The following is a 20,683-nucleotide window of genomic DNA, read 5'->3' as shown; positions in this document are numbered from 1 at the left end:
GGGTAGGGACCGTCTCTATATGTTGCCAACTTGTACTTCCCAAGTGCTTAGTCCAGTACTCTGCACACAGTAAGCGCCCAATAAATACAATTGAATGAATGAATCAATCAATCTAGACTGTGAGCCTGTTGTTGGGTAGGGACCGCCTCTATATGTTGCTAACTTGTACTTCCCAAGCGCTTAGTACAGTGCTCTGCACACAGTAAGCGCTCAATAAATACGATTGAATGAATGAATCAATCAATCAGTCTAGACTGTGAGCCTGCTGTTGGGTAGGGACTGTCTCTATATGTTGCCAACTTGTACTTCCCAAGCACTTAGTACAGTGCTCTGCACATAGTAAGCGCTCAATAAATATGATTGAATGAATGAATGAATCAATCAGCAGCATTTATTGAGCACTTACTGTGTGCAGAGTACAGTACTAAGCACTTGGGAGGGTACAATGCAATAGAGTGGGTAGATACATTCCCTGCCCACAGTGAGCTCCCAATCCTCAAATCCATCTGGGCAGTCACAGGCTATAAAGTTGGGAAATTCTACTGGCCACAGTCTAATAGGCCGGAAATTATAATAGCCAGAGAGGGTCCCGAGAGTAAAGGAAACTTCCTCTGCCTTATTTCTCCAGATCAGATCTCTCTCTCTCTCCCCAAAGTGGATTTTGTTCCTCTCAATCCCAGCCTCAGACCTTCGTCTTTGCCTCTTCTGTGCCAAAACATGTAATGTTCAGCGGAGTAATAGGTGATCAGTCGTATTTATTGAGAGCTTACTGTGCTAAGTGCTTGGGAGAGTATAATATAGCAGAGTTGGTACACCTGTTCCCTTCCCACCAGGACCTTACAGTCTAGAGCAGCATGGCTCAGTGGAAAGAGCCCAGGCTTTGGAGTCAGAGGTCATGGGTTCAAATCCCCGCTCCACCAATTGTCAGCTGTGTGACTTTGGGCAAGTCACTTCACTTCTCTGTGCCTCAGTTACCTCATCTGTAAAATAGGGATTAAGATTGTGAGCCCCATGTGGGACAACCTGATCGCCTTGTATCCGAACAGGGCTTTGCACATAGTAAGTGCTTAACAAATACCATCATTATTATTATTATTAGAGGGGAAGGCAGACATTAAAATAAATTATGAATATGTACCTAGGTGCTGTGGGGCTGAGGGTGGGTAAATAAAGGATACTTTAGCAGCATGGCTCAGTGGAAAGAGCCCGGGCTTTGGAATCAGAGGTTATGGGTTCAAATCCCAGCTCCGCCAATTGTCAGCTGTGTGACTTTGGGCAAGTCACTTAACTTCTCTGGGCCTCAGTTACCTCATCTGTAAAATGGGGATTAAGACTGTGAGCCCCCCGTGGGACAACCTGATCCCCTTGTAACCTCCCCAGTGCTTAGAACAGTGCTTTCCACATAGTAAGCGCTTAATAAATGCCATCATTATTATTATTTTTATATACAGATCCAAGTGCAAGGTTGATGAAGAAGGGAGAGGGAGTAGGGAAAATGAGGATTTAGCTGGGGGGGTGGCCTCTTGGAGAAGATGTGATTTTAATAAGGCTTTGAATGTGAGGAGGGGGGTGGTCTTTTGTATCTGGTGGTGAGAGGGTTCCAGGACAGAGGCTGAAGATGGGCAAGATGTGAGTGGTGAGATAGCCAAGATCAAAGTACAGTGAACAGGTTGGCATCATAGGAGCAGAGCAAGTATGCTGAGTTGTAGTAATAATAATAATAATAACGGCATTTATTAAGCGCTTACTATGTGCAAAGCACTGTTCTAAGCACTGGGGATGTTCCAAGGTGATCAGGTTGTCCCACGGGGGGCTCACAGTCTTCATCCCCATTTTCCAGATGAGGGAACTGAGCCCCAGAGAAGTGAAGTGACTTACCCAAAGTCACACAGCTGACAAGTGGCGGAGTCAGGATTTGAACCCATGACCTCTGACTCCAAAGCCTGGGCTCTTTCCACTGAGCCACGCTGCTTCTCTAGCCACGCTGCAGAAAATGAGTAAGGTAAGGTAGGAGGGGGCAAGGTGATTGAATGTTTTAAAGCCAATGGTTAAGAGTTTCTGTTTGATGCAAAGGTGGATGGGCAACCACTGGAGGTTCTGGAGAATAATAATAATAATAATGATGGCATTTGTTAAGCACTTACTATGTGCAAAGCACTGTTTTTTTATAATAGCATTTATTAAGCGCTTACTATGTGCAAAGCACTGTTCTAAGCGCTGGGGGGATACAAGGTAATCAGGTTGTCCCACGTGGGGCTCACAGTCTTCATTCCCGTTTTACAGATGAGGGAACTGAGGCACAGAGAAGTTAAGTGACTTGCCCAAAGTCACACAGCTGACAACTGGCAGAGCCAGGATTTGAACCTATGACCTCTGACTCCAAAGCCCGGGCTCTTTCCACTGAGCCTCGCTGCAAACGTGGATTGAATGACCACATTTTAACACCAGGGTACTGCCACTGCCAGAGCAAACTCACTGAGAATATTTTTCTTCAGTGCATCAAGTCTTTATTACAAGAAGTTTTCAATATCAGTTATTAATCTCAGGATATCTTTCCAGATATCTTTCCACGAACTAACATGTATCATTCCTCATTTAGAAAGGGAAACTGAGGCTCAGGGAGGTTCAGCTCCCCTCCCCTCTACCCCCGCCGCACACACACCCCAAGTTCCTGCCACACGTCAACGGCAGAATCGGAACCAGAACTTTTGATTTCCAAACCTGGGGTTCCTCCCTTATGCGCCCCACTTGGGAAACCACATAAGATCAGATAAATGATTAAATAATTTAATAATTATAAACTCACTGATAAACAGCAACAACAAAAATCTATAGAGCCACAGTCCTGGCATCTCTATAAAGGCACATTGTTCGGAATTCACTGTGGACAACTGGTCCCATCTGTCACCCTGGCTCTGCCAGGCAACCAGACATTTTGGAAAATAACTTTCCTCATTATCCAGATGTTCTTAACTCTTAACCGTGTCGTTTCTGAGGACTAACACTCATCCGCTCTGTGTCCTAAGAAACTTAAAGGATTCCCCTTCTGGAATATGGTTTCAATAATCAACATTTGGTTAGGCCTCTTGTTGCATTAAGTGTACATTATTCTGCAGGGAATGGGTCTACCAATTCTGTAATATTATACTCTCCCAAGCGCTTAGTACAGTGCTCTGCACACAGTAAGTGCTCAATAAATACCATTGATTGACTGATTGCTATACAAACTATATTGCAGAGAGTGTGTCCTATTTGAAAGGGTTTTCAGCTTAAAGGGGAACGCTTACCAACCAGCTTGCTCCCTCTCAATCCAGCTATAGTCTTCAAGGATTTGTGGCCATGAATCATTCTTTACTTCTGGGATCACTGGTAATTTTTGTTTTATGGTATTTGTTAAGCGGTTAACTATGTGTCAAACACGGTTCCAAGCACTGGGTAGGTACAAGTTAATTAGGTAAGACACTATCCTTGTCCCTCATTTGGTTCAGAGTCTAAGTAGGGGGGAGAACATGTTATTTAATCCCCATTTTACAGTTGAGGAAACTGAGGCACAGAGAAGTTCAGTGACTTGCCCAAGGTCACACAGCAAGAAATTGGCAGACCCAGGATTAGAGCCTAGGTCCTCCAACTTCTGGGCCTGTGCTCTTTCTGCTAGGCCACCCTAAAGTCAAGCAAGGCTGGTCCCACCCCTGGAGTTGGAGAGACGAGCCCAGAGGTTTCTCAGATGGGTGACAACTTTTTTCTATAGCATTTGTTAAGGGCTTATTATGTGCCAGGCATTGTACTAAGCGCCGGGGTTGATAGAAGCAAATCAAGTTGGACTGTGTTGCTGCCTCACATAGGACTCACAGTCTTCATCCCCATTTTACAGATGAGGTAACTGAGGCACAGACCAATGAAGTAATTCGCCCAAGGCCACACAGAAGATAAGCGGCAGAGCTGGAAAGAGAACCCAGGCTCTTCTGACTCTCAGGTATGTGCTCTAACCACTGGGCCTTGCTGCTACTCCCTCACTCCTAAGTAACCCCTCCCAAAGGGAAAGGTCATCTATGTTGAGCACCATTCAAATGACTGGCACACTATTAACCTGTTAAAATCAGATGGAACCCAGCCAAACACAAGAGAGGATTAGGGAGAAGGAGCTAGCGATTTGTGGGGGGAAAAAAAATCCCTGTCCATTTTAAACTTAATTGGAACCAGGTGAGCATGAGGATGGGAAACCAAACTCAGCTGATACCGGGGAATCCTGGAGGAAGAGCCGACGAGTGAGTATAGAAGCTGTAGGTCTTCTGGAAGGGCTGTGTTCAGCCAGGTGGAGAACCAGGATTCCTGGAGGTAGGAAAGACAGCCCTGGCCCATTTGCAGGGAAGGGTAAGGCCACTGGGGAGGGGGAGATGGGGAGAGGAGGCTAACCCTTTCAGGAATGATTTAGCTTCTGGGGTGGGTGTTTCAATTCTGGATTTGATTTAAGGTCAAGTGCATAACTAAATAGAAAAGATGCCGGTTAATCCTTCATTAAAAGCTGGTTATAACACACAATCCCCAGTGTATGTGCGAGTCACATATTTCAGACAAGGAGTTTCGGCAGTGGCAGCGTGGAGAGAGAGACTGTGCATTCTCCAAGCCTAAATGAATAGCCCTCTAGAAGCTGGACTAGTTAACTGACACCCAGATGCTTGTCAGCCCACCTGGAAGTACAATTCCGAAAAGCAGGGGGTGATAGCATAACCTCAAGGGGTCCGCTACCACGAACTCCTGAAGTCACTCCTACTTCAGCAGCACGAAAGTCCAGGGTGCTTTTCTGCGCAGTTTAGCAGTGGCTCCGGGAATCATTTCAGCTGAGGAAAAGGCTTCACAAACCACCACAATCCTACTCCTGTTGTCCTGTTTACCACATCTCTAAGCCAGAAAGAGGCAAGAGGCTAGAGTGGCCCAAACGGGGAATGAATGTCGATGGAAGTAATTCAAGCACTCTCTTGTGGAGGCTGGGGTCCTGGAACATTCCCCACCAAAAGTACCCTGCTCATATCACTGCTCCATTGTTCCCTACCCATCTCTGGCAGCAGGGCGTGACTAAGTAAATTCATTCAGTCATTAGCTTCTCCATTCATTCATTCAATCGTATTTATTGAACGCTTACTGTGTGCAGAGTACTGTACTAAGCGCTTGGGAAGTACAAGTTGGCAACATATAGAGACGGTCCCTACCCAACAGTGGGCTCACAGTCTAGAAGGTGGGCTCACACTAGAGGTGTTGATGACTGATGCAGATTAGAAGCAATAGGTAGCTACTGAGAGCCCCAAAGAGATTTCTGTCCCTTCCCAAAGCTCCCAACATCACCCTCTTGTGTTTATATGTTCCTCTAGGCCAAGGCTGGTGGTTATTTATAATAATAATTGTGATACTAATCTCTACTATGTGCCAGGCACTGTACTAAACGCTGGGGTGGATAAAAGCAAATCGGGTTGGACACATTCCCTGTCCCACATAGGGCTCTCAGTCCCAATCCCCATTTTCCAGATGAGGTAACTGAGGCACAAAGAAGTAAAATGACTTGCCCAGGGCCACACAGCAGACAAGAGGAAGAGCTGGGATTAGAACGTATGACCTTCTGACTCCCAGCCTTATGCTCTACTACACCATGCTGCTTATTAGGTGGTCAATTCCAAGATTCGGTTGGCTTCTGCCAACTTCCCGATATAACTTCTTCAAATTCTATCGATGAGTCTCAGCCCACCCATCACCCCCTGATTCTTACCCAAGGGTCGACATTGGGCTTTCATCCCTGACAAACCCACACACACACAAAACCACACACCCATCTTGTCTGGCCCCTTTGTATCACTCACAGTGTCAACCACATCTCTCCTCCTGATTCCACGCCACCCCCAAGCCTGACAATTAGCTCTCCTATAATCCTCGAGGACCACCAAGGCCTGGGGGCGGGGTAGAGACTGCAGTTGAGAGGCTTCCTCCCCTCTCTGCCCCATCTCCTCTTCACCCACCCTGGGTTTCCTCTTCTTCCTCCACCAAGAGTCCAGTCAACCTCAGGTTCTGACTTCGAACTCCATCGCCGACTCCTCTGCCTGCTACGGACCCTCCATGGTACTTGCCCCTTGGGTGTCTCCCGTCGTTACTGAGCAGGTCCCCCCAAAGCAGCTGAGCACCAGCCCCAGGGCTTGGGGACGGGCACTGTGACCAGAAAGGAGGAGGGCACGTAGCCCCGCTGCCCGCTAACTTCCACCAGGCTCCATTCGGGGCTGCCCTTCTTGTCGTGGGGCTCCAGGACGGTCACCAGCTGACCAGCCTGCAGGCTGACTTCATGCTCGCTCCGGGCAGCAAACGGGTAAGCTGCCACCACCTGAAAGTGCACAGGAAAAGTCTTTGGAGCAAGCACGATCGGGCCTGGAAACTAAACCACGGCTAGCCTAGTTTCATATCGGCTGGGGTGGGCTTTCAGGGGGGCTTTGCTCTGCAGGGTGCCAGTCCTGATAACACCTCTCCGGGGACGTTGCAATTTGTTTTATGCTTCCTGTGCTGTTCGTTAAACACTCACTATGTGCCAGGCACTTAGAACATAGTAAGAGCTTAACAAATGCCATCATTATTAAGAGAAGCAGTGTGGCTCAGTGGAACAAGCCCAGGCTTGTGAGTCGGAGGTCATGGGTTCTAATCCCGGCTCTGCCACTTGTCAGCTGGGTGACTTTGGGCAAGTCACTTCACTTCTCTGGGCCTCAGTTCCCTCATCTGTAAAATGGGGATGAAGACTGTGAGCCCCATGTGGGACAACCTGATTACCTTGTATTCGCCCCAGTGCTTAGAACAGTGCTTGGCACATAGTAAGCACTTAACAAATGCCATTATTATTATTAAGCACTGGGGTAAATGCAAGCTAATCAGGTTGGACATTATCTTGACCCACATTTTCATCCTCATTTTAATCCTGCATCATTTCTCGGCTCTGCGTTGCCAGGCTTGGCGCTGAGTAAAGGGGAGAGGAAGAGGCAGGCTGATGATGGTCTAAATAGGCAAATAAATCTAGTCCTGCTTTCTTGTGCTGGTACCTCCCCATTTTTTCTGCCTCTCCCTCTCTCTGTCTCTCCTCTCCCCAACTTCTTTGAGCTTTGGGCAGAAGAGTATGATAAATATTAGGTGCTCATGCCTAGATCTACGGAAAGAACAGAAATCCCTGCACTTTCTATCAAACCTTCGTACTTGGAAAATAGGTTCAACAAAGTGGACTGGGGCTTTGGGATTCTCCAGGGGCGTATAAGAATGTCTTCTCTTTTCTCCCGCCTCATCCGGGGCCAACGTCTGGGTCTTGGGGGTCTGAGTTTGGGCCAGGTGGTAGGGCTGCAGCTTTCCAGCTGGCACATACCCTCGGTGACCTGCAAAGACATGTGGCACATGGGTTACTGTGAGTCTGATCCGCCCTTCTTTCTACCGAGGAGAGACTCCCTGCAATTGACACTGCTGTGGAGTCTTCTCCGATTCCTTTTCTTGCTGGACGAAACTGGTCTCCCCGAAACCAGTGGTTCAGGAACCCCAGCAGGGTGAAGGAATCTTGTGCCCCAGTGCTTAGGGCAGTGCTTGGCACATAGCCCTTAAAATATTATTATTATTCAAGAAATTTTCACTTATTCTTGCATTGCAGCTCTACCGGTATTACTGCAGAGCTGGGATTAGAAGCTATGACCCTCTGATTCCCAGTCCCATGTTCTATCCACTATGTCATGTTGCTTGCTAGTGGTCAATTCCAGAATTTGGCTGACTTCTGCCAGCTCCCCAATATAAACTACTTCAAACTCTATCAGTGAGATACAGCCCACCCCTCGCCCCCTTTCTCCAGCCCTTCTCCAACTTGATCCCCTCCTCATCTGGCCATCTTTTAGGAGTTAGGGTGAGAGAGCGCAGCAGGGAGGGAATGTGACTATTTATTGCTGTATCATATTCTCCCAAGTGCTCAGTACAGTGCTCTGCACACAGTAAGCGCTCAATAAATGTGAATGAGTGAATGAAAGATACTGAGACGATGGGAGTGGGGGAAAGACAGTCGGCTGCGACATCCATCATCCTTGAAACGTTCCCCAAAATGAGGGACCTGACAGACTCCATCCAGGAGAGGGTTCCTTCCCTCACTCAGAGCAAAGACCTGAGCAGAAAGACAGGAGAGCACTTTAAGATGGGTTACTTAAGGATTTAGCCAGTGATCCAGTTCCCACAGCCAAATCCCTGACATGCTTCTCTGCCTTGGACATTTCAATGCTTCTCCGAAAGCTTGGCCTCAGGGGAAGCAGGATGGCCTAGTGAATAGAGCACGGGCCTGGAAATAGAGAAGGACCTGAGTTCTAATTCCAGCTCTGCCAACTTGTCTGCTGTGTGACCTTGGGCAAGTCACTTTCACTTCTCTGAGCCTCGGTTACCTCATCTGTAAAAATGGGGATGAAGACGGTGAGCCCCCTGTGGGACAACCTGATTACCTTGTATCTACCCCAACGCTTAGAACAGTGCTTGGCACATAGTAAGCGCTTAACAAATACCATAGTCATTATTATTCTCTGAGCCTCGGTTACCTCATCTGTAAAAATGGGGATTAAGACTGTGAGCCCCATGTGGGACAGGGACTGTGTCTAACTTGATAAGCCTGAAGCTTCCCCAGCGCTTAGCACATAGTAAGCATTTAACAAAAACCATTTTTAAAAAAGTGACGTGACTACGATCTCTGTTGTATTGTACTCAGGTGCCCAACCCAGTGTTCCGCACACAGTGAGCACTCAACAAATACCATTGAGGGACTGATGGATGGTTTCGATTGGCTCAGGGTGGCAGCAGCATCCCAGGGCCTCGGTTTACCTCCAGAATCCACTAGCCACCGATCCCTGTGGCCTTTGGTGTCCCGGTCTTGCAAGAGAGCCACGATCTGCCCCCTCTGAAGGACAAGGTCCAGCTCTCGGCTCCCGCTGACGTTGCTGGTCACCTGGTACAGCTTGTCGGGGCCATGTTTGCTCACCAGCGCCTGGACCTGTCTCTCGGTTCTAGGGCTGAGAGGCTGGGAGAGGAGGGAAGACGTGGAAAATGCTGGGAACACCACCTCGTGAAACCGTGTAAAATCCCCCAGAAATCCTTCTTGAGTAGGTCTATCGTCCCCAGGGTTCTGCTCTTAGTATAGTGCTCTGCACACGTTAAGTGCTCAATTAGTAAGTGCTAGACTGTGAGCCCCTTGTTGGGTAGGGATTGTCTCTATTCGTTGCTGAATTCATCATCATCATCATCATCATCATCAATCGTATTTATTGAGCGCTTATTGTGTGCAGAGCACGGTACTAAGCACTTGGGAAGTACAAGTTGGCAACACATAGAGACAGTCCCTACCCAATAGTGGGCTAACAGTCTAAAAGGGGGAGATGTTCTGCACACAGAAAGCGCTCAATAAATACGATTGAATGAAATTAATATGATCGCCTGATTGGCTTCTCTGGTGTAGCAACCCCCCACCCTCCACCCGACACGAACTTTGGTGTGTGGTAATTATAATTATAATAATTATTATGGTACTTGCTAAGCATTTACTATGTGCCAAGCACTGTTTTAAACGCTGGGGTAGATATAAATTAATCCGGTTGGACACAGTCCCTGTCCCCCATAGGGCTGACACTCTTAATCCCCATTTTACCGATGAGGTAACTGAGGCCCACAGAAGTGAAGTGACTTGCCTAAGGTCACACAGCAGACATATGGCAGAGCCAGGATTAGGACCCATGACCTTCTAACTTCCACTACGCCATGCTCCTTCTCTACTAACACCTTGAATTAATGCATTCTTCAGAGAAAACTGGGGCTCCATGGATCGTACAGAATCGCAATTTGTCCTCCCAATACACATCCCTGGGAAACAAGGAGTGGGTAAATATAATGGTCAGAGTTCCCTATTTTGAAGGGTTTGAGCCCGTTGTTGGGTAGGGATTGTCTCTATTGGTGGTTAAATTATACTTTCCAAGCGCTTAGTGCAGTGCTCTGCACGCGGTAAGCACTCAATAAACACGATTGAATGAAAGGGTGTGTGAATTCAGATATGAGGCTTGTCTGGGATAAAGGTGCCATGCAGTGAACTGTAGTAACAATCCTCATATGTTTATTCGCTGGGCCTCAGTTACCTCATCTGTAAAATGGGGATTAAGAGTGTGAGCCCCATGGGGTCAGGGTCTGTGTCCAACCTGATTAACTTGTGCCTACCTAGCGCTTAGGACACTGTTTGGCATATAGTAAGCGCTTAACCAGTATCATAATAATAATAATAATTATTATTATTATTGCCCTCTGCCCTCGGCAATTGGGCACAGCTGAATTTACTCACCCATCAGAATAGGGGAGAATTGTGCTTAGGACTCTGTCCCTGAAGGCACTGAGAAATGGAGAGTCTAAGTGGCTCACCTCAAGGCTCACTGAGTCAGGGGCAGAACTTTAATATAAACCATAGCTTGTCTTCTTCTCAGTGTCCTTTCCTCTATGCTACACTAAGCGCTAGACTGTAAACTGTTTATGGTCAGGGAATGTGTCTGCTAATTCTGTTGTATTGTCCTCTCCCAAGCCCTTAGTACACTGCTCTGCACATAGTAAGCACTCAATAAACGCCATTGACTGCTAGTAGCTTGTTTAATTACTATTATTATTGTTATCAAATTGGTTAAGCGCTTTCTTTGTGTCAAGCACTATTCTGAGCTCAAGTTAATCAGGTTGTACAGTTTCTGTACCACTTGGAGCTCACATTCTTTGTAGGAGGGAGAATGGGTATGTAATCCCCATTTCACAGCTGAGGAAATTGAAGCATAGAGGAGTTGATATGCAACAGAGCTGGGATTAGAACACAGGTCCTCTGATTCCCAGACACATGCTCTTTGCACTCTTTGGGCAAGTCACTTAACTTCCCTGGGCCTCCGTTCCCTCATCTGTAAAATGGGGATTAAGACTGTAAGCCTCGTGTGGGACATGGACTACGTCCAACCTGATTAGCTTGTATCTACAGTGTTTAGCTCAGTACCTAGCACACAAAAAGGGCTTAACAAATACGATTAAAAAAGTGCTGTGAACACAATTTTGAGATTACTCAGCAATTTGTACTTAAAGTGCTCAAAACACCTCAGTCTAATAACAACACATTTTCTTGACAAAAGATGGATCCCCCATAATAATAATAAAATAATAATGGCATTTATTAAGCACTTACTATGTGCAAAGCACTGTCCTAAGCGCTGGGGAGGTTACAAGGTGATCAGGTTGTCCCACAGGGGGCTCACAGTCTTCATCCCCATTTTACAGATGAGGTAGCTTAGGCCCAGAGAAGTTTAGTGATTTTCCCAAAGTCACATAGCAGGCAATTGGCAGAGCCGGGATTTGAACCCATAACCTTTGACTCCAAAGCTCGTGCCCTTTCCACTGAGCCACGCTGCTTCTAATAAATAGAATAAATAATAAATAATGAAGTCTAATAAATGTGTGGCCTCCCTTAAGTGAGTAGGATTGAATTCCTTTGAGCTAAAATACAATGAACGGGACTTATTTCTCTCTGATCAATCAATCAATCGTATTTATTGAGCCCTTCCCAAGTGCAGAGCGCTTGGGAAGTACAAGTTGGCAACATATAGAGACGGTCCCTACCCAACTGATCACCTTTCCCCTCAAAGCCTACCCTCTTGACAAGTTTGCCTGACCAATCAGGAGAACGGTCCCAGAATCTCCATAGGATTTCTTGTCCGTTCCTGGCCAGCAGTCCTCTCCTAACCCAACCTGCTAGGATTATCCCTTTCCTTGGGAACCTGTTCCGGAGGGAAGTATCCGCTGTGCTTCGGGGAAGATTGGGATGAGCAGGAGGCAGGTTCCACCCCTTCCCACATTTCCCCAGAGGTCACAGTAAGGTGAGATGCTCTACTTCCTGGATGCCTACTTGTACTGTGGGGCTTGGCATGACTGCTTCAAATGTCTGGCAGAAGGACTGAAGCTGATAGCTGGCCTGGTCCACTGAATCCTGCACCAGTTTCCTGAAGTTAGCCTCCGGGATTTGACTGTGAGGAAGCTGGAAGACAAAGGGAAGACTTATTAAGTGAGGCTCATTGTGGGCGGGGAATGTGCCCACCAACTCTGTTGTATTGTACTCTCTCAAGTGCTTAGTGCAGTAAGCACTCAAGAAATACGATTGATTGATTGATTGAGACCTCAGGGTAGGGAGCAGATGCAGATAGCCTGGAAAGACAACATGCAGAGGCAGAAAAGGGAAGGTCCTCCAGTAGGTGAAGAGTCCTCTTTTCCTAGCACTGGGGAAGTTCATTCATTCATTCAATCATATTTATTGAGCTCTTACTGTGTGCAGAGCTCTGCACTAAGCACTTGGGAGAGTACAATATAAACAGACACATTCCCAGAGAGTACAATATAACAATAACAGACACATTCTCAGCCCGCAAGAAGCAATACACCGCCCCAAGCACGAAACTCAGTGGCTCTTTTGGATTTCCCAGACAGTAATGACTTGGTCTCCACAGTTGAGATTCTCTGAGTGAAGCCATTATTAATGGCTCTCTTTTCTGATTTAAAGTAATAGGGTCTGGGTTCCCTCATCACCGTTAGGGTTGTGGAGAGCTCAGAAGCACCTACTCTTCCGACCCTGAGGTTATGGTCATAGGAAAGGTTTCTTCCATCCCAAACTACCACGGGCGCCAGTAGGACCTGCCGTGGGTGAACCAATTTAGGATGGAGATGGCTCTGAGGTGCCATCTCTCCACCCAGAGACACTTCAGTCTTGAGGTTAAGGACCGTACCGACCTGGATTTCTATATATTCTGCATTACAGGAGGAGGCATGAAGAATATTCTTAAGTGGAAAGAGGCCCAGGTGCAAGAATTATCTGCCCGCGGTTGACGTATTTCACAGAAACCTTCAATCAGTGATATTTGAGTGCTCAATGTGTGCAGAGCCCTGTACTAAGCACCAGGGAGATTACACTGTAACAGAGTGGTAGACACCTTCCCTGCCCACAAGGAGCTTGTAGTTTAAGGAGAAGCATATGGTCTTGAGGGCCAGCTGAGCCACCTTTACAGCACGAGAGAGTACATGTAGGAGATGAGGAAAAATTGGCCTGTTTGGGAGCGAGTTGAGGCTGCAGTTTTCATCACCTAAAAGGCTTCAATCTCATCAAGCTTCTGCTTCTGGGGTCAATATGGGTCTGTTTGTCGGTGTGGATGTGGAAGGTGGTGGTATATATGTATATATGTTTGTACATATTTATTACTCTATTTATTTTACTTGTACATATCTATTCTATTTATTTCATTTTGTTAGTATGTTTGGTTTTGTTCTCCGTCTCCCCCTCTTAGACTGTGAGCCCACTGTTGGGTAGGGACTGTCTCTATATGTTGCCAACTTGTATTCCCAAGCGCTTCGTACAGTGCTCTGTACACAGTAAGCGCTCAATAAATACGATTGATTGATTAGTGCCATGAATGGATTTCCCCACTCCTCCTCGACGTTTGACCGTTCATTCATTCATTCAATCGTATTTATCGAGCGCTTACTGTGTGCACAGCACTGTACTAAACGCTTGGGAAGTACAAGTTGGCAACAAATAGAGACGGTCCCTACCCAACAGCGGGCTCACAGTCTAGAGTAGCTGGCAGGGATTTTGCCTCCCAAATTTGCCCTGCGTGGCCAGTATTTTTGGAGCCGACTTTCACTGCCGTAATAACCTGATGATGATAATAATAATGGCATTTGTTCCAGTGCCCTCTCCCTCATCTGATTGGCATAGGGCAGACACAGAAAGCTCCTTTACCTGAGCCAACTCTCCCTCCGCCTCACTCAGCACCCGCTGGGCCAGGTCCCGCTGGAGGGCCATCAGCGTCCGGAGGATTTGTCCCAGCCAGCGGCCGGCCACCCGGTTAAAGCGGGGGAGCTCGGCCACCAGCAGGGAGTTCAGCGCCTGGTAGGTGTGCCTGGTGGCCTCCTCCTCGTAAGTCACGCTGCCCGTCTCGGCCCGCTTCTCCTCCACCCGCTCGAAGTCCAGCAGCTTGTCCAGGCGCTTCTTGATGAGGTTGCGGGGCCCCGCCAGCGATTCCGTCAGGTGGCCCAGCGGGCGGTACACGAGGCCTTCCAATCGCCGCTTCTGCCGGGAGACACCAAAGACCCCCAGAGATGCTGCCATTTCCCCACAGCATCCGGCAGGATTACAGACTCTGTTGTGGCGTAATAATAATAACAATTGTAAGAGAAATAAAGCGTGGCTCGGTGGAAAGAACCCGGGCTTTGGAGTCAGCGGTTCAAGTCCCGGCTCTGCCAATTGTCAGCTGTGTGACTTTGGGCGAGTCACTTCACTTCTCTGGGCCTCAGTGACCTCATCTGGAAAATGGGGATGAAGACTGTGAGCCCCACGTGGGGCAGCCTGATCACCCTGTCACCTCCCCAGCGCTTAGAACAGTGCTTTGCACATAGTAAGCGCTTAATAAATGCTATCATTATTATTATGATTAATTGTGGAGCTTGTTAAGCAACTTACTATGTGTCAGGCACTGTACTAAGCAACTTGGCTCAGTGGAAAGAGCCCAGATTTTGGAGTCAGAGGCCATGGGTTCAAATCCCGCCTCCACCAAATGTCAGCTGTGTGACTTTGGGCAAGTCACTTCACTTCTCCAAGCCTCAGTTACCTTATCTGTAAAATGGGGATTAAGACTGTGAGCCCCACATGGGACAACCTGATCACCTTGTATCCCCCCCAGTGCTTAGAACAGTGCTTTGCACATAGTAAGCGCTTAACAAATGCCATTATTATTATTACTAAGCATTGGGGGGAGTGGATATAAGCAAATGGGGATGGACGCAGTCCCTGTCCCACAATGGGCTCACAGTCTTAATCGCCATTTTACAGATGAGGTAACTGAAGGCCAGAGAAGTGAAGTGACTCGCCCAAGGTCACACAAGTGGCAGTGCCAGGATTAGAACCCATGACTCTTTGACTACCAGCCCCATGCATTATCCATTATGCCATGCTCCTCTTCCATATGCTCAGTTAAGCAGATCTGACTGAATTTGGAACTGGGTCTTGTTCTCTTCGTTACTTTCCAGGCCAATGCCGTATTGTAGATACAGTAACAACTTTGTCCATTGTTATATGAGAAGCAGCGTGCCTCAGCGGAAAGAGCACAGGCTTTGGAGTCAGAGGTCAGGGGTTCGAATCCCGGCTCCGCTGCATGTCTGCTGTGTGATCTTGGGCAAGCCACTTAACTTCTCTGAGCCTCAGTTACCTCATCTGTAAAATGGGGATTAAGACCGTGAGCCCCACGTGGGGCAACTTGATCACCTTGTATCCCCCCCCCAGCGCTTAGAACAGTGCTTTGCACATAGTAAGCGCTTAACAAATGCCGTCATTATTATTATTATATGGTACTCTCCCAAGCGCTTAGGACAGTGCTTTGCACACGGTAAGTGCTCAATAAATATGAATGAATGAATGAACGAATGAACTGTGTCATGTCTGCTGCTCTTACCAGGTGACAGGGCTAAAGTTGTTACCGTACGTACGCAGTTCATTCATTCAATCGTATTTATTGAGCACTCACCATGTGCAAAGCACTGTCCTAAGCGCTTGGGAGAGCACCATATAACAATAAACAGACATTCCCTGCCCACAACAAGCTTCCAGTCTAGCTCTAACTACTGCTTTAGTTCCCACCTCCTCACCAAACCCCCGTTCCCCACAAAAACAGACTTAGGGCTTGGCCAGCATTCTCACACTCCCATCTGCCCCAGGAGGAAATGAATGCACCAAGGTCTCACTTACGAACTCCAGGAAGACGAGATGGTGGAGGTTTTTCGCAAGGTGACGGTAGTGTTGGACTGGACCCTCTTCAATCTCCAGGTCACATTCGTGTGGTTTCGAGCTAAGGAAAGTCTAATCGAGAGGAAGAGAAGGACCTGAGAACCGGGCAGACCTAAAGCACATTTTCGTGTTTCAGAATGGAAAAGGAAACTAGCCCTAGGGAGCTTTCCAAGTAAATTTAAAAATAATGATAGTGATGGATATTTGTAAAGTGCTACTATGTGTCAAGCACTGTTCTAAATCAATCCATTCATTCATTCAATTGTATTTATTGAGAGCTTACTGTGTGCAGAGCACTGTACTGAGTGTTTGGGAAGTACAAATCGGCAACATATAGAGACGGTCCCTAGCAGACAACTGGCTCAAATGCTGGGGGAGATTCAAGCTGATAATAATAATAATAACGATGTGCAAAGCACTGTGCTAAGCACTGGGGAGGTTACAAGGTGATCAGGTTGTCCCACGGCACAGTCTTAATCCCCATTTTGTAGATGAGGTTACTGAGGCCCAGAGAAGTGAAGTGACTTGCCCAAAGTCACACAGCTGACAATTGGTGGAGCCTGGATTTGAACCCATGACCTCTGACTCCAAAGCCCGGGCTCTTTCCACTGCACCATGCTGCTTCTCTTAATCAGGTCGGGCATAGTCCCTGCCTACATGGGGCTCACAGCATTAATCTCCATTTTACAGAGAAGTGAAGTGACTTGCCCAAGGTCACACATCAGACAAGTGATGGAGCTGGGATTAGAACCCATGACCTTCCAACTCCCAGGCCCGAGCTCTAGCCACTTTGCCACGCTGCTTCTCACAAAATCATCCAGCAAGAACATGGTCTGAGAAACAGCGTGGCTCAGTGGAAAGAGCCCGGGCTTTGGAGTCAGAGGTCATGGGTTCAAATCCCAGCTCCGCCAATTGTCAGCTGTGTGACTTCGGGCAAGTCACTTCACTTCTCTGGGCCTCAGTTACCTCATCTGTAAAATGGGGATGAAGACTGCAAGCCCCCCGTGGGACAACCTGATCACCTTGTAACCTCCCCAGCGCTTAGAACAGTGCTTTGCACATAGTAAGCACTTAATAAATGCCATCATTATTATCTTCTAGACTGTGAGCCCACTTCTAGACTGTGAGCCCACTGTTGGGTAGGGGCCATTTCTATACGTTGCCAACTTGTACTTCCCAAGCACTTAGTACAGTGCTCTGCACACAGTAAGTGCTCAATAAATACGATTGAATGAATGAATGCTTTGCACATAGTAAGCACTTAATAAATTCCATCATAATTATTATTATGGTGAAGAAGAGTAGCATGGCCTACTGGAAAGAGCCTGGTTCGGGTGTCAGAGGAACTGGGTTCAAATTCCAACTCTGCCACTTATCAACCAAATAATCATATTGCTGAGTGCTTGCTCTGTTCAGAGCACTGTATTAGGTGCTTGGGACTGTACAATATAGCAGAGTCAATAGTCACGTTCCCTGCCCACATCGAGCTTAAAGTCTAGAGGTCTGTTTTGTGACCTTGGGCGGGTCACTTAATTTCTCCAAACCTCAGTTACCTCACATGTAAAATGGGGGTTAAATCATCCTTCCTGAAACTTAGTCCGTGAGCCCCATGTGGGACAGGAACTGTGTCCAACCTGATTATCTCGTAGCTACCCTAACGCTTAATACGGTACTCGTTACAGAATAAGCGCTTAACAAGTACCATAAAAATAAGGAGTGAGAGAGGAACAGGTTAAGGATGAAGGGGAGTTTGCCTACGAAAGAACAGATGATTCAAGGAATCTCTGGGACCTGCTTAGCCAAACTGGGATGAGTCCAGGAAGTCTGAAGATGCTAGTATTGAAGAGCCCACATAGACACTGAGTTCTGGAGTCCTTTGGATTTCTGCCCCATTTAGAATTGGGAACCTGTTCCCATTTCAATCAATCAATCAATCAATCAGTAGTATTTATTGAGCGCTTACTGTGTGCAGAGCACCGTACTAAGCACTTGGGAAGTCCAAGTTGGCAACATATACAGTCCCTACCCAACAGAGGGCTCACAGTCTAGAAGGGGGAGACAGAGAACAAAACCAAACATATTAACAAAATAAAATAAATAGAATAGATATGTACAAGTAAAATAAATAAATAGAGTAATAAATATGTACAAACATATATACATATATACAGGTGCTGTGGAGAAAGGAAGGAGGTAAGACGGGGGGATGGAAAGGGGGATGAGGGGGAGAGGAAGGAGGGGGCTCAGTCTGGGAAGGCCTCCTGGAGGAGGTGAGCTCCAAGTTGGCAACATATAGAGACGGTCCCTACCCAACAGCGGGCTCACAGTCTACTGGGTAGGGACCGCCTCTATATGTTGCCAACTTGGACTTTCAAAGCGCTTAGTACAGTGCTCTGCATGCAGTAAGCGCTCAATAAATATGATTGAATGAATGAACAGCGGACTCCCTCAAGCAGATAATAATAATAATAATAATAATTATGGCATTTATTAAGCGCTTACTATGTGCAAAGCACTGTTCTAAGCGATCAGAATTCCTTGGCTGGAACAGGATCAGAACGGACCATCCCAACATAAGTCTCCTGGGCCTCTTCAATTTGAACTGAAGCAGCGTGGCCTAGTGGATAGAACTCAAGCCTGGGAGTCAGAAAGACCTGGTTTCTAACCCCAGCTCTGCCACATGCCTGCTGGGTGACCTTGGGTAAGTCACATTGCTTCTCTGTGCCTCTGTTCTCTCACATGTAAAATGGAGATTAAGACTGTGAGAGCCACGTGGGACAGGAAGCGGGTCCAACCTGATTAGCCTGAATATACCTCAGTGCCTTAACACACAGTAAGCACTTAAATACCAAAAAAAATCCCCCCTACAAAACAAAAAACTGAACCTATGGGGCCCCCAAACTGATCCTTAATCAATAATCAGTGTAGAATCTGGGCAATTGGAAAGATAATGCTGCAGCAGAATTCAAAAAGTTAATCAGAGGATAGGAAGGAGGTTGGAAGAGAGGATGGTATTCTGTTGCCCCTAAGAGTCTTAGGGACCAGTACACAACCATCACTCTCTAGCACCTCTCTTCCAAGGTGATCTCATTTACTCAGTTTACCCCTGAGTTGTTTCCAAGGTCTCCCTGTGAGCCGGAAGTTCTAACTATGAACGCCTTTGTCTCTCTACCCTTCAGATCCTCTTTTTCGCTGGTAGATACTCAGGAAACCTACCTCCAAGTTCTTCAGGTAAGAGGCCACGTTTTCCTTCAGCTCAGTCACACACAATGCCACATCGTGGAACTTCTCTTCCAAGTCATCAAACTCTTTGTCTTCGGTCTGAAATTCAACAGATAGAATTATTTTTTAAATGGCATCTGTTAAGCCCTTACTATGTGCCAGGTACTGTACGAAGCGCTGGGGTAGATACAAGCCCTGATACAACTGTATCAGGTTGGATACAGTCCCTGTCCCACATGAGCCTCATAGTCTTAATCCCCATTTTACAGAGGAGGTAACTGAGGCACCGAGAAGGTAAGTGACTTGCCCGAGGTTAAGCAGCAGACAAGTTGTGGAGCCAGGATTAGAACCCAGGTCCTTCCGACTCCAAGGCCGGTGCTCTATCCACTGGACCACACTGCTTCTCCGTAGATCACACTGGGATGGTCTGCCCTGCTTGACTTGGTGGTCACGGGGCTGTAGCAGCCCATTCCTCACTCCAGAAATCATAGGCCCTAAACCACTTAATAATAATAATAATAATAATAATAATAATAATGGCATTTATTAAGCACTTTCTATGTGCAAAGCACTGTTCTAACCGCTGGGGAGGTTACAAGTGATCAGGTTGTCCCATGGGGGGCTCGCAGTCTTAATCCCCATTTTACAGATGAGGGAACTGAGGCACAGAGAAGTGAAGTGACTTGCCGAAAGTCACCCAGCTGACAATTGGCCAAGCCGGGATTTGAACCCATGACCTCTGATTCCCAAGCCCGGGCTCCTTCCACTGACCCAGAGTTTCCAGTCCTCTTCCAGTCTGAGCAACTGGAGGGAGAATCAAGCAGAGGCCTATCCATCCCCTTCCTAGCTTGGGCAGTGGCTAGCGAGTGGAAGGCAATCGACTACAAATCAAAACTCACCCGTGCTGGGCAGCAGTGGTGTAGGAGAGAGTCAGTCAATCAATCAATCAATCAATCGTGTTTATTGAGCACTTACTGTGTGCAGAGCACTGTACTAAGCATTTGGGAAGTACAAGTTGGCAACATATAGAGACAGTCCCTACCCCAACAGTGGGCTCACAGTCTAGCAGAGTCGAGGGCGGAGACTCAAGTTCACTACATGGAAGAAGGCAATGGTAAACCACTTCCTTATCTTTATCAAGAAAACCCTATAGATACACTATCAGAAGATTAGTAAGAGGTGAGGCATTCCGGGAGAGATGTGTCCTTGGAGTCACTTTGGGTCAGAGGTGACCCAACAGCGGACTGTGAGCCCATTCTGGACGGGGATTGTCTCTCTTTATTGCTGAATTATACTTTCCAAGCACTTAGTACAGACCTCTGTACACAGTAAGGGCTCAACAAATACGATCGAATGAATGAATAAGACAAGACGGACTACTAATCGGTGAAGACAGAAGCAAAGCCAAGCTCACACACGCTTAGGGAACCTCAGGGTTGCCCTATTCTGGTCTGATCTACCTTATCTTCTACAATATGGAAGAGTTCTTAGACACATTCCCCGCCCACAGTGAGCTTACAGCTTTCAGTAATAACAATAATAATAATAATAATAATAATGGCATTTATTAAGCATTTACTATGTGCAAAGCACTGTTCT

General features: G+C 47.0%; 1 protein-coding gene across 1 annotated transcript in view; it reads right to left on the bottom strand.

The window, feature by feature from the left end:
* Positions 1–5,586: 5,586 nt before the first annotated feature.
* The window catches only part of ARHGEF37 (Rho guanine nucleotide exchange factor 37), a 45,756-nt gene continuing 30,659 nt past the window's right edge, over positions 5,587–20,683 (bottom strand). The window contains exons 7-13 of the mRNA XM_038740775.1: positions 19,079–19,183; positions 15,824–15,934; positions 13,823–14,152; positions 11,942–12,070; positions 8,854–9,049; positions 7,216–7,388; positions 5,587–6,361 (exon numbers count right to left, since the gene is read on the bottom strand). Coding sequence (XP_038596703.1) covers positions 6,134–6,361; positions 7,216–7,388; positions 8,854–9,049; positions 11,942–12,070; positions 13,823–14,152; positions 15,824–15,934; positions 19,079–19,183 — 1,272 coding nt within the window. The 3' untranslated portion in view covers positions 5,587–6,133. The remainder of the gene's footprint in view (positions 6,362–7,215; positions 7,389–8,853; positions 9,050–11,941; positions 12,071–13,822; positions 14,153–15,823; positions 15,935–19,078; positions 19,184–20,683) is intronic.

This window comes from Tachyglossus aculeatus, chromosome X1 (genome assembly GCF_015852505.1).
Source record: "Tachyglossus aculeatus isolate mTacAcu1 chromosome X1, mTacAcu1.pri, whole genome shotgun sequence".
Lineage (NCBI taxonomy): Eukaryota > Metazoa > Chordata > Mammalia > Monotremata > Tachyglossidae > Tachyglossus > Tachyglossus aculeatus.
The sequence above is the reverse complement of the archived record's forward strand: the minus strand, read 5'-3'. Positions and strand labels throughout refer to the sequence as shown.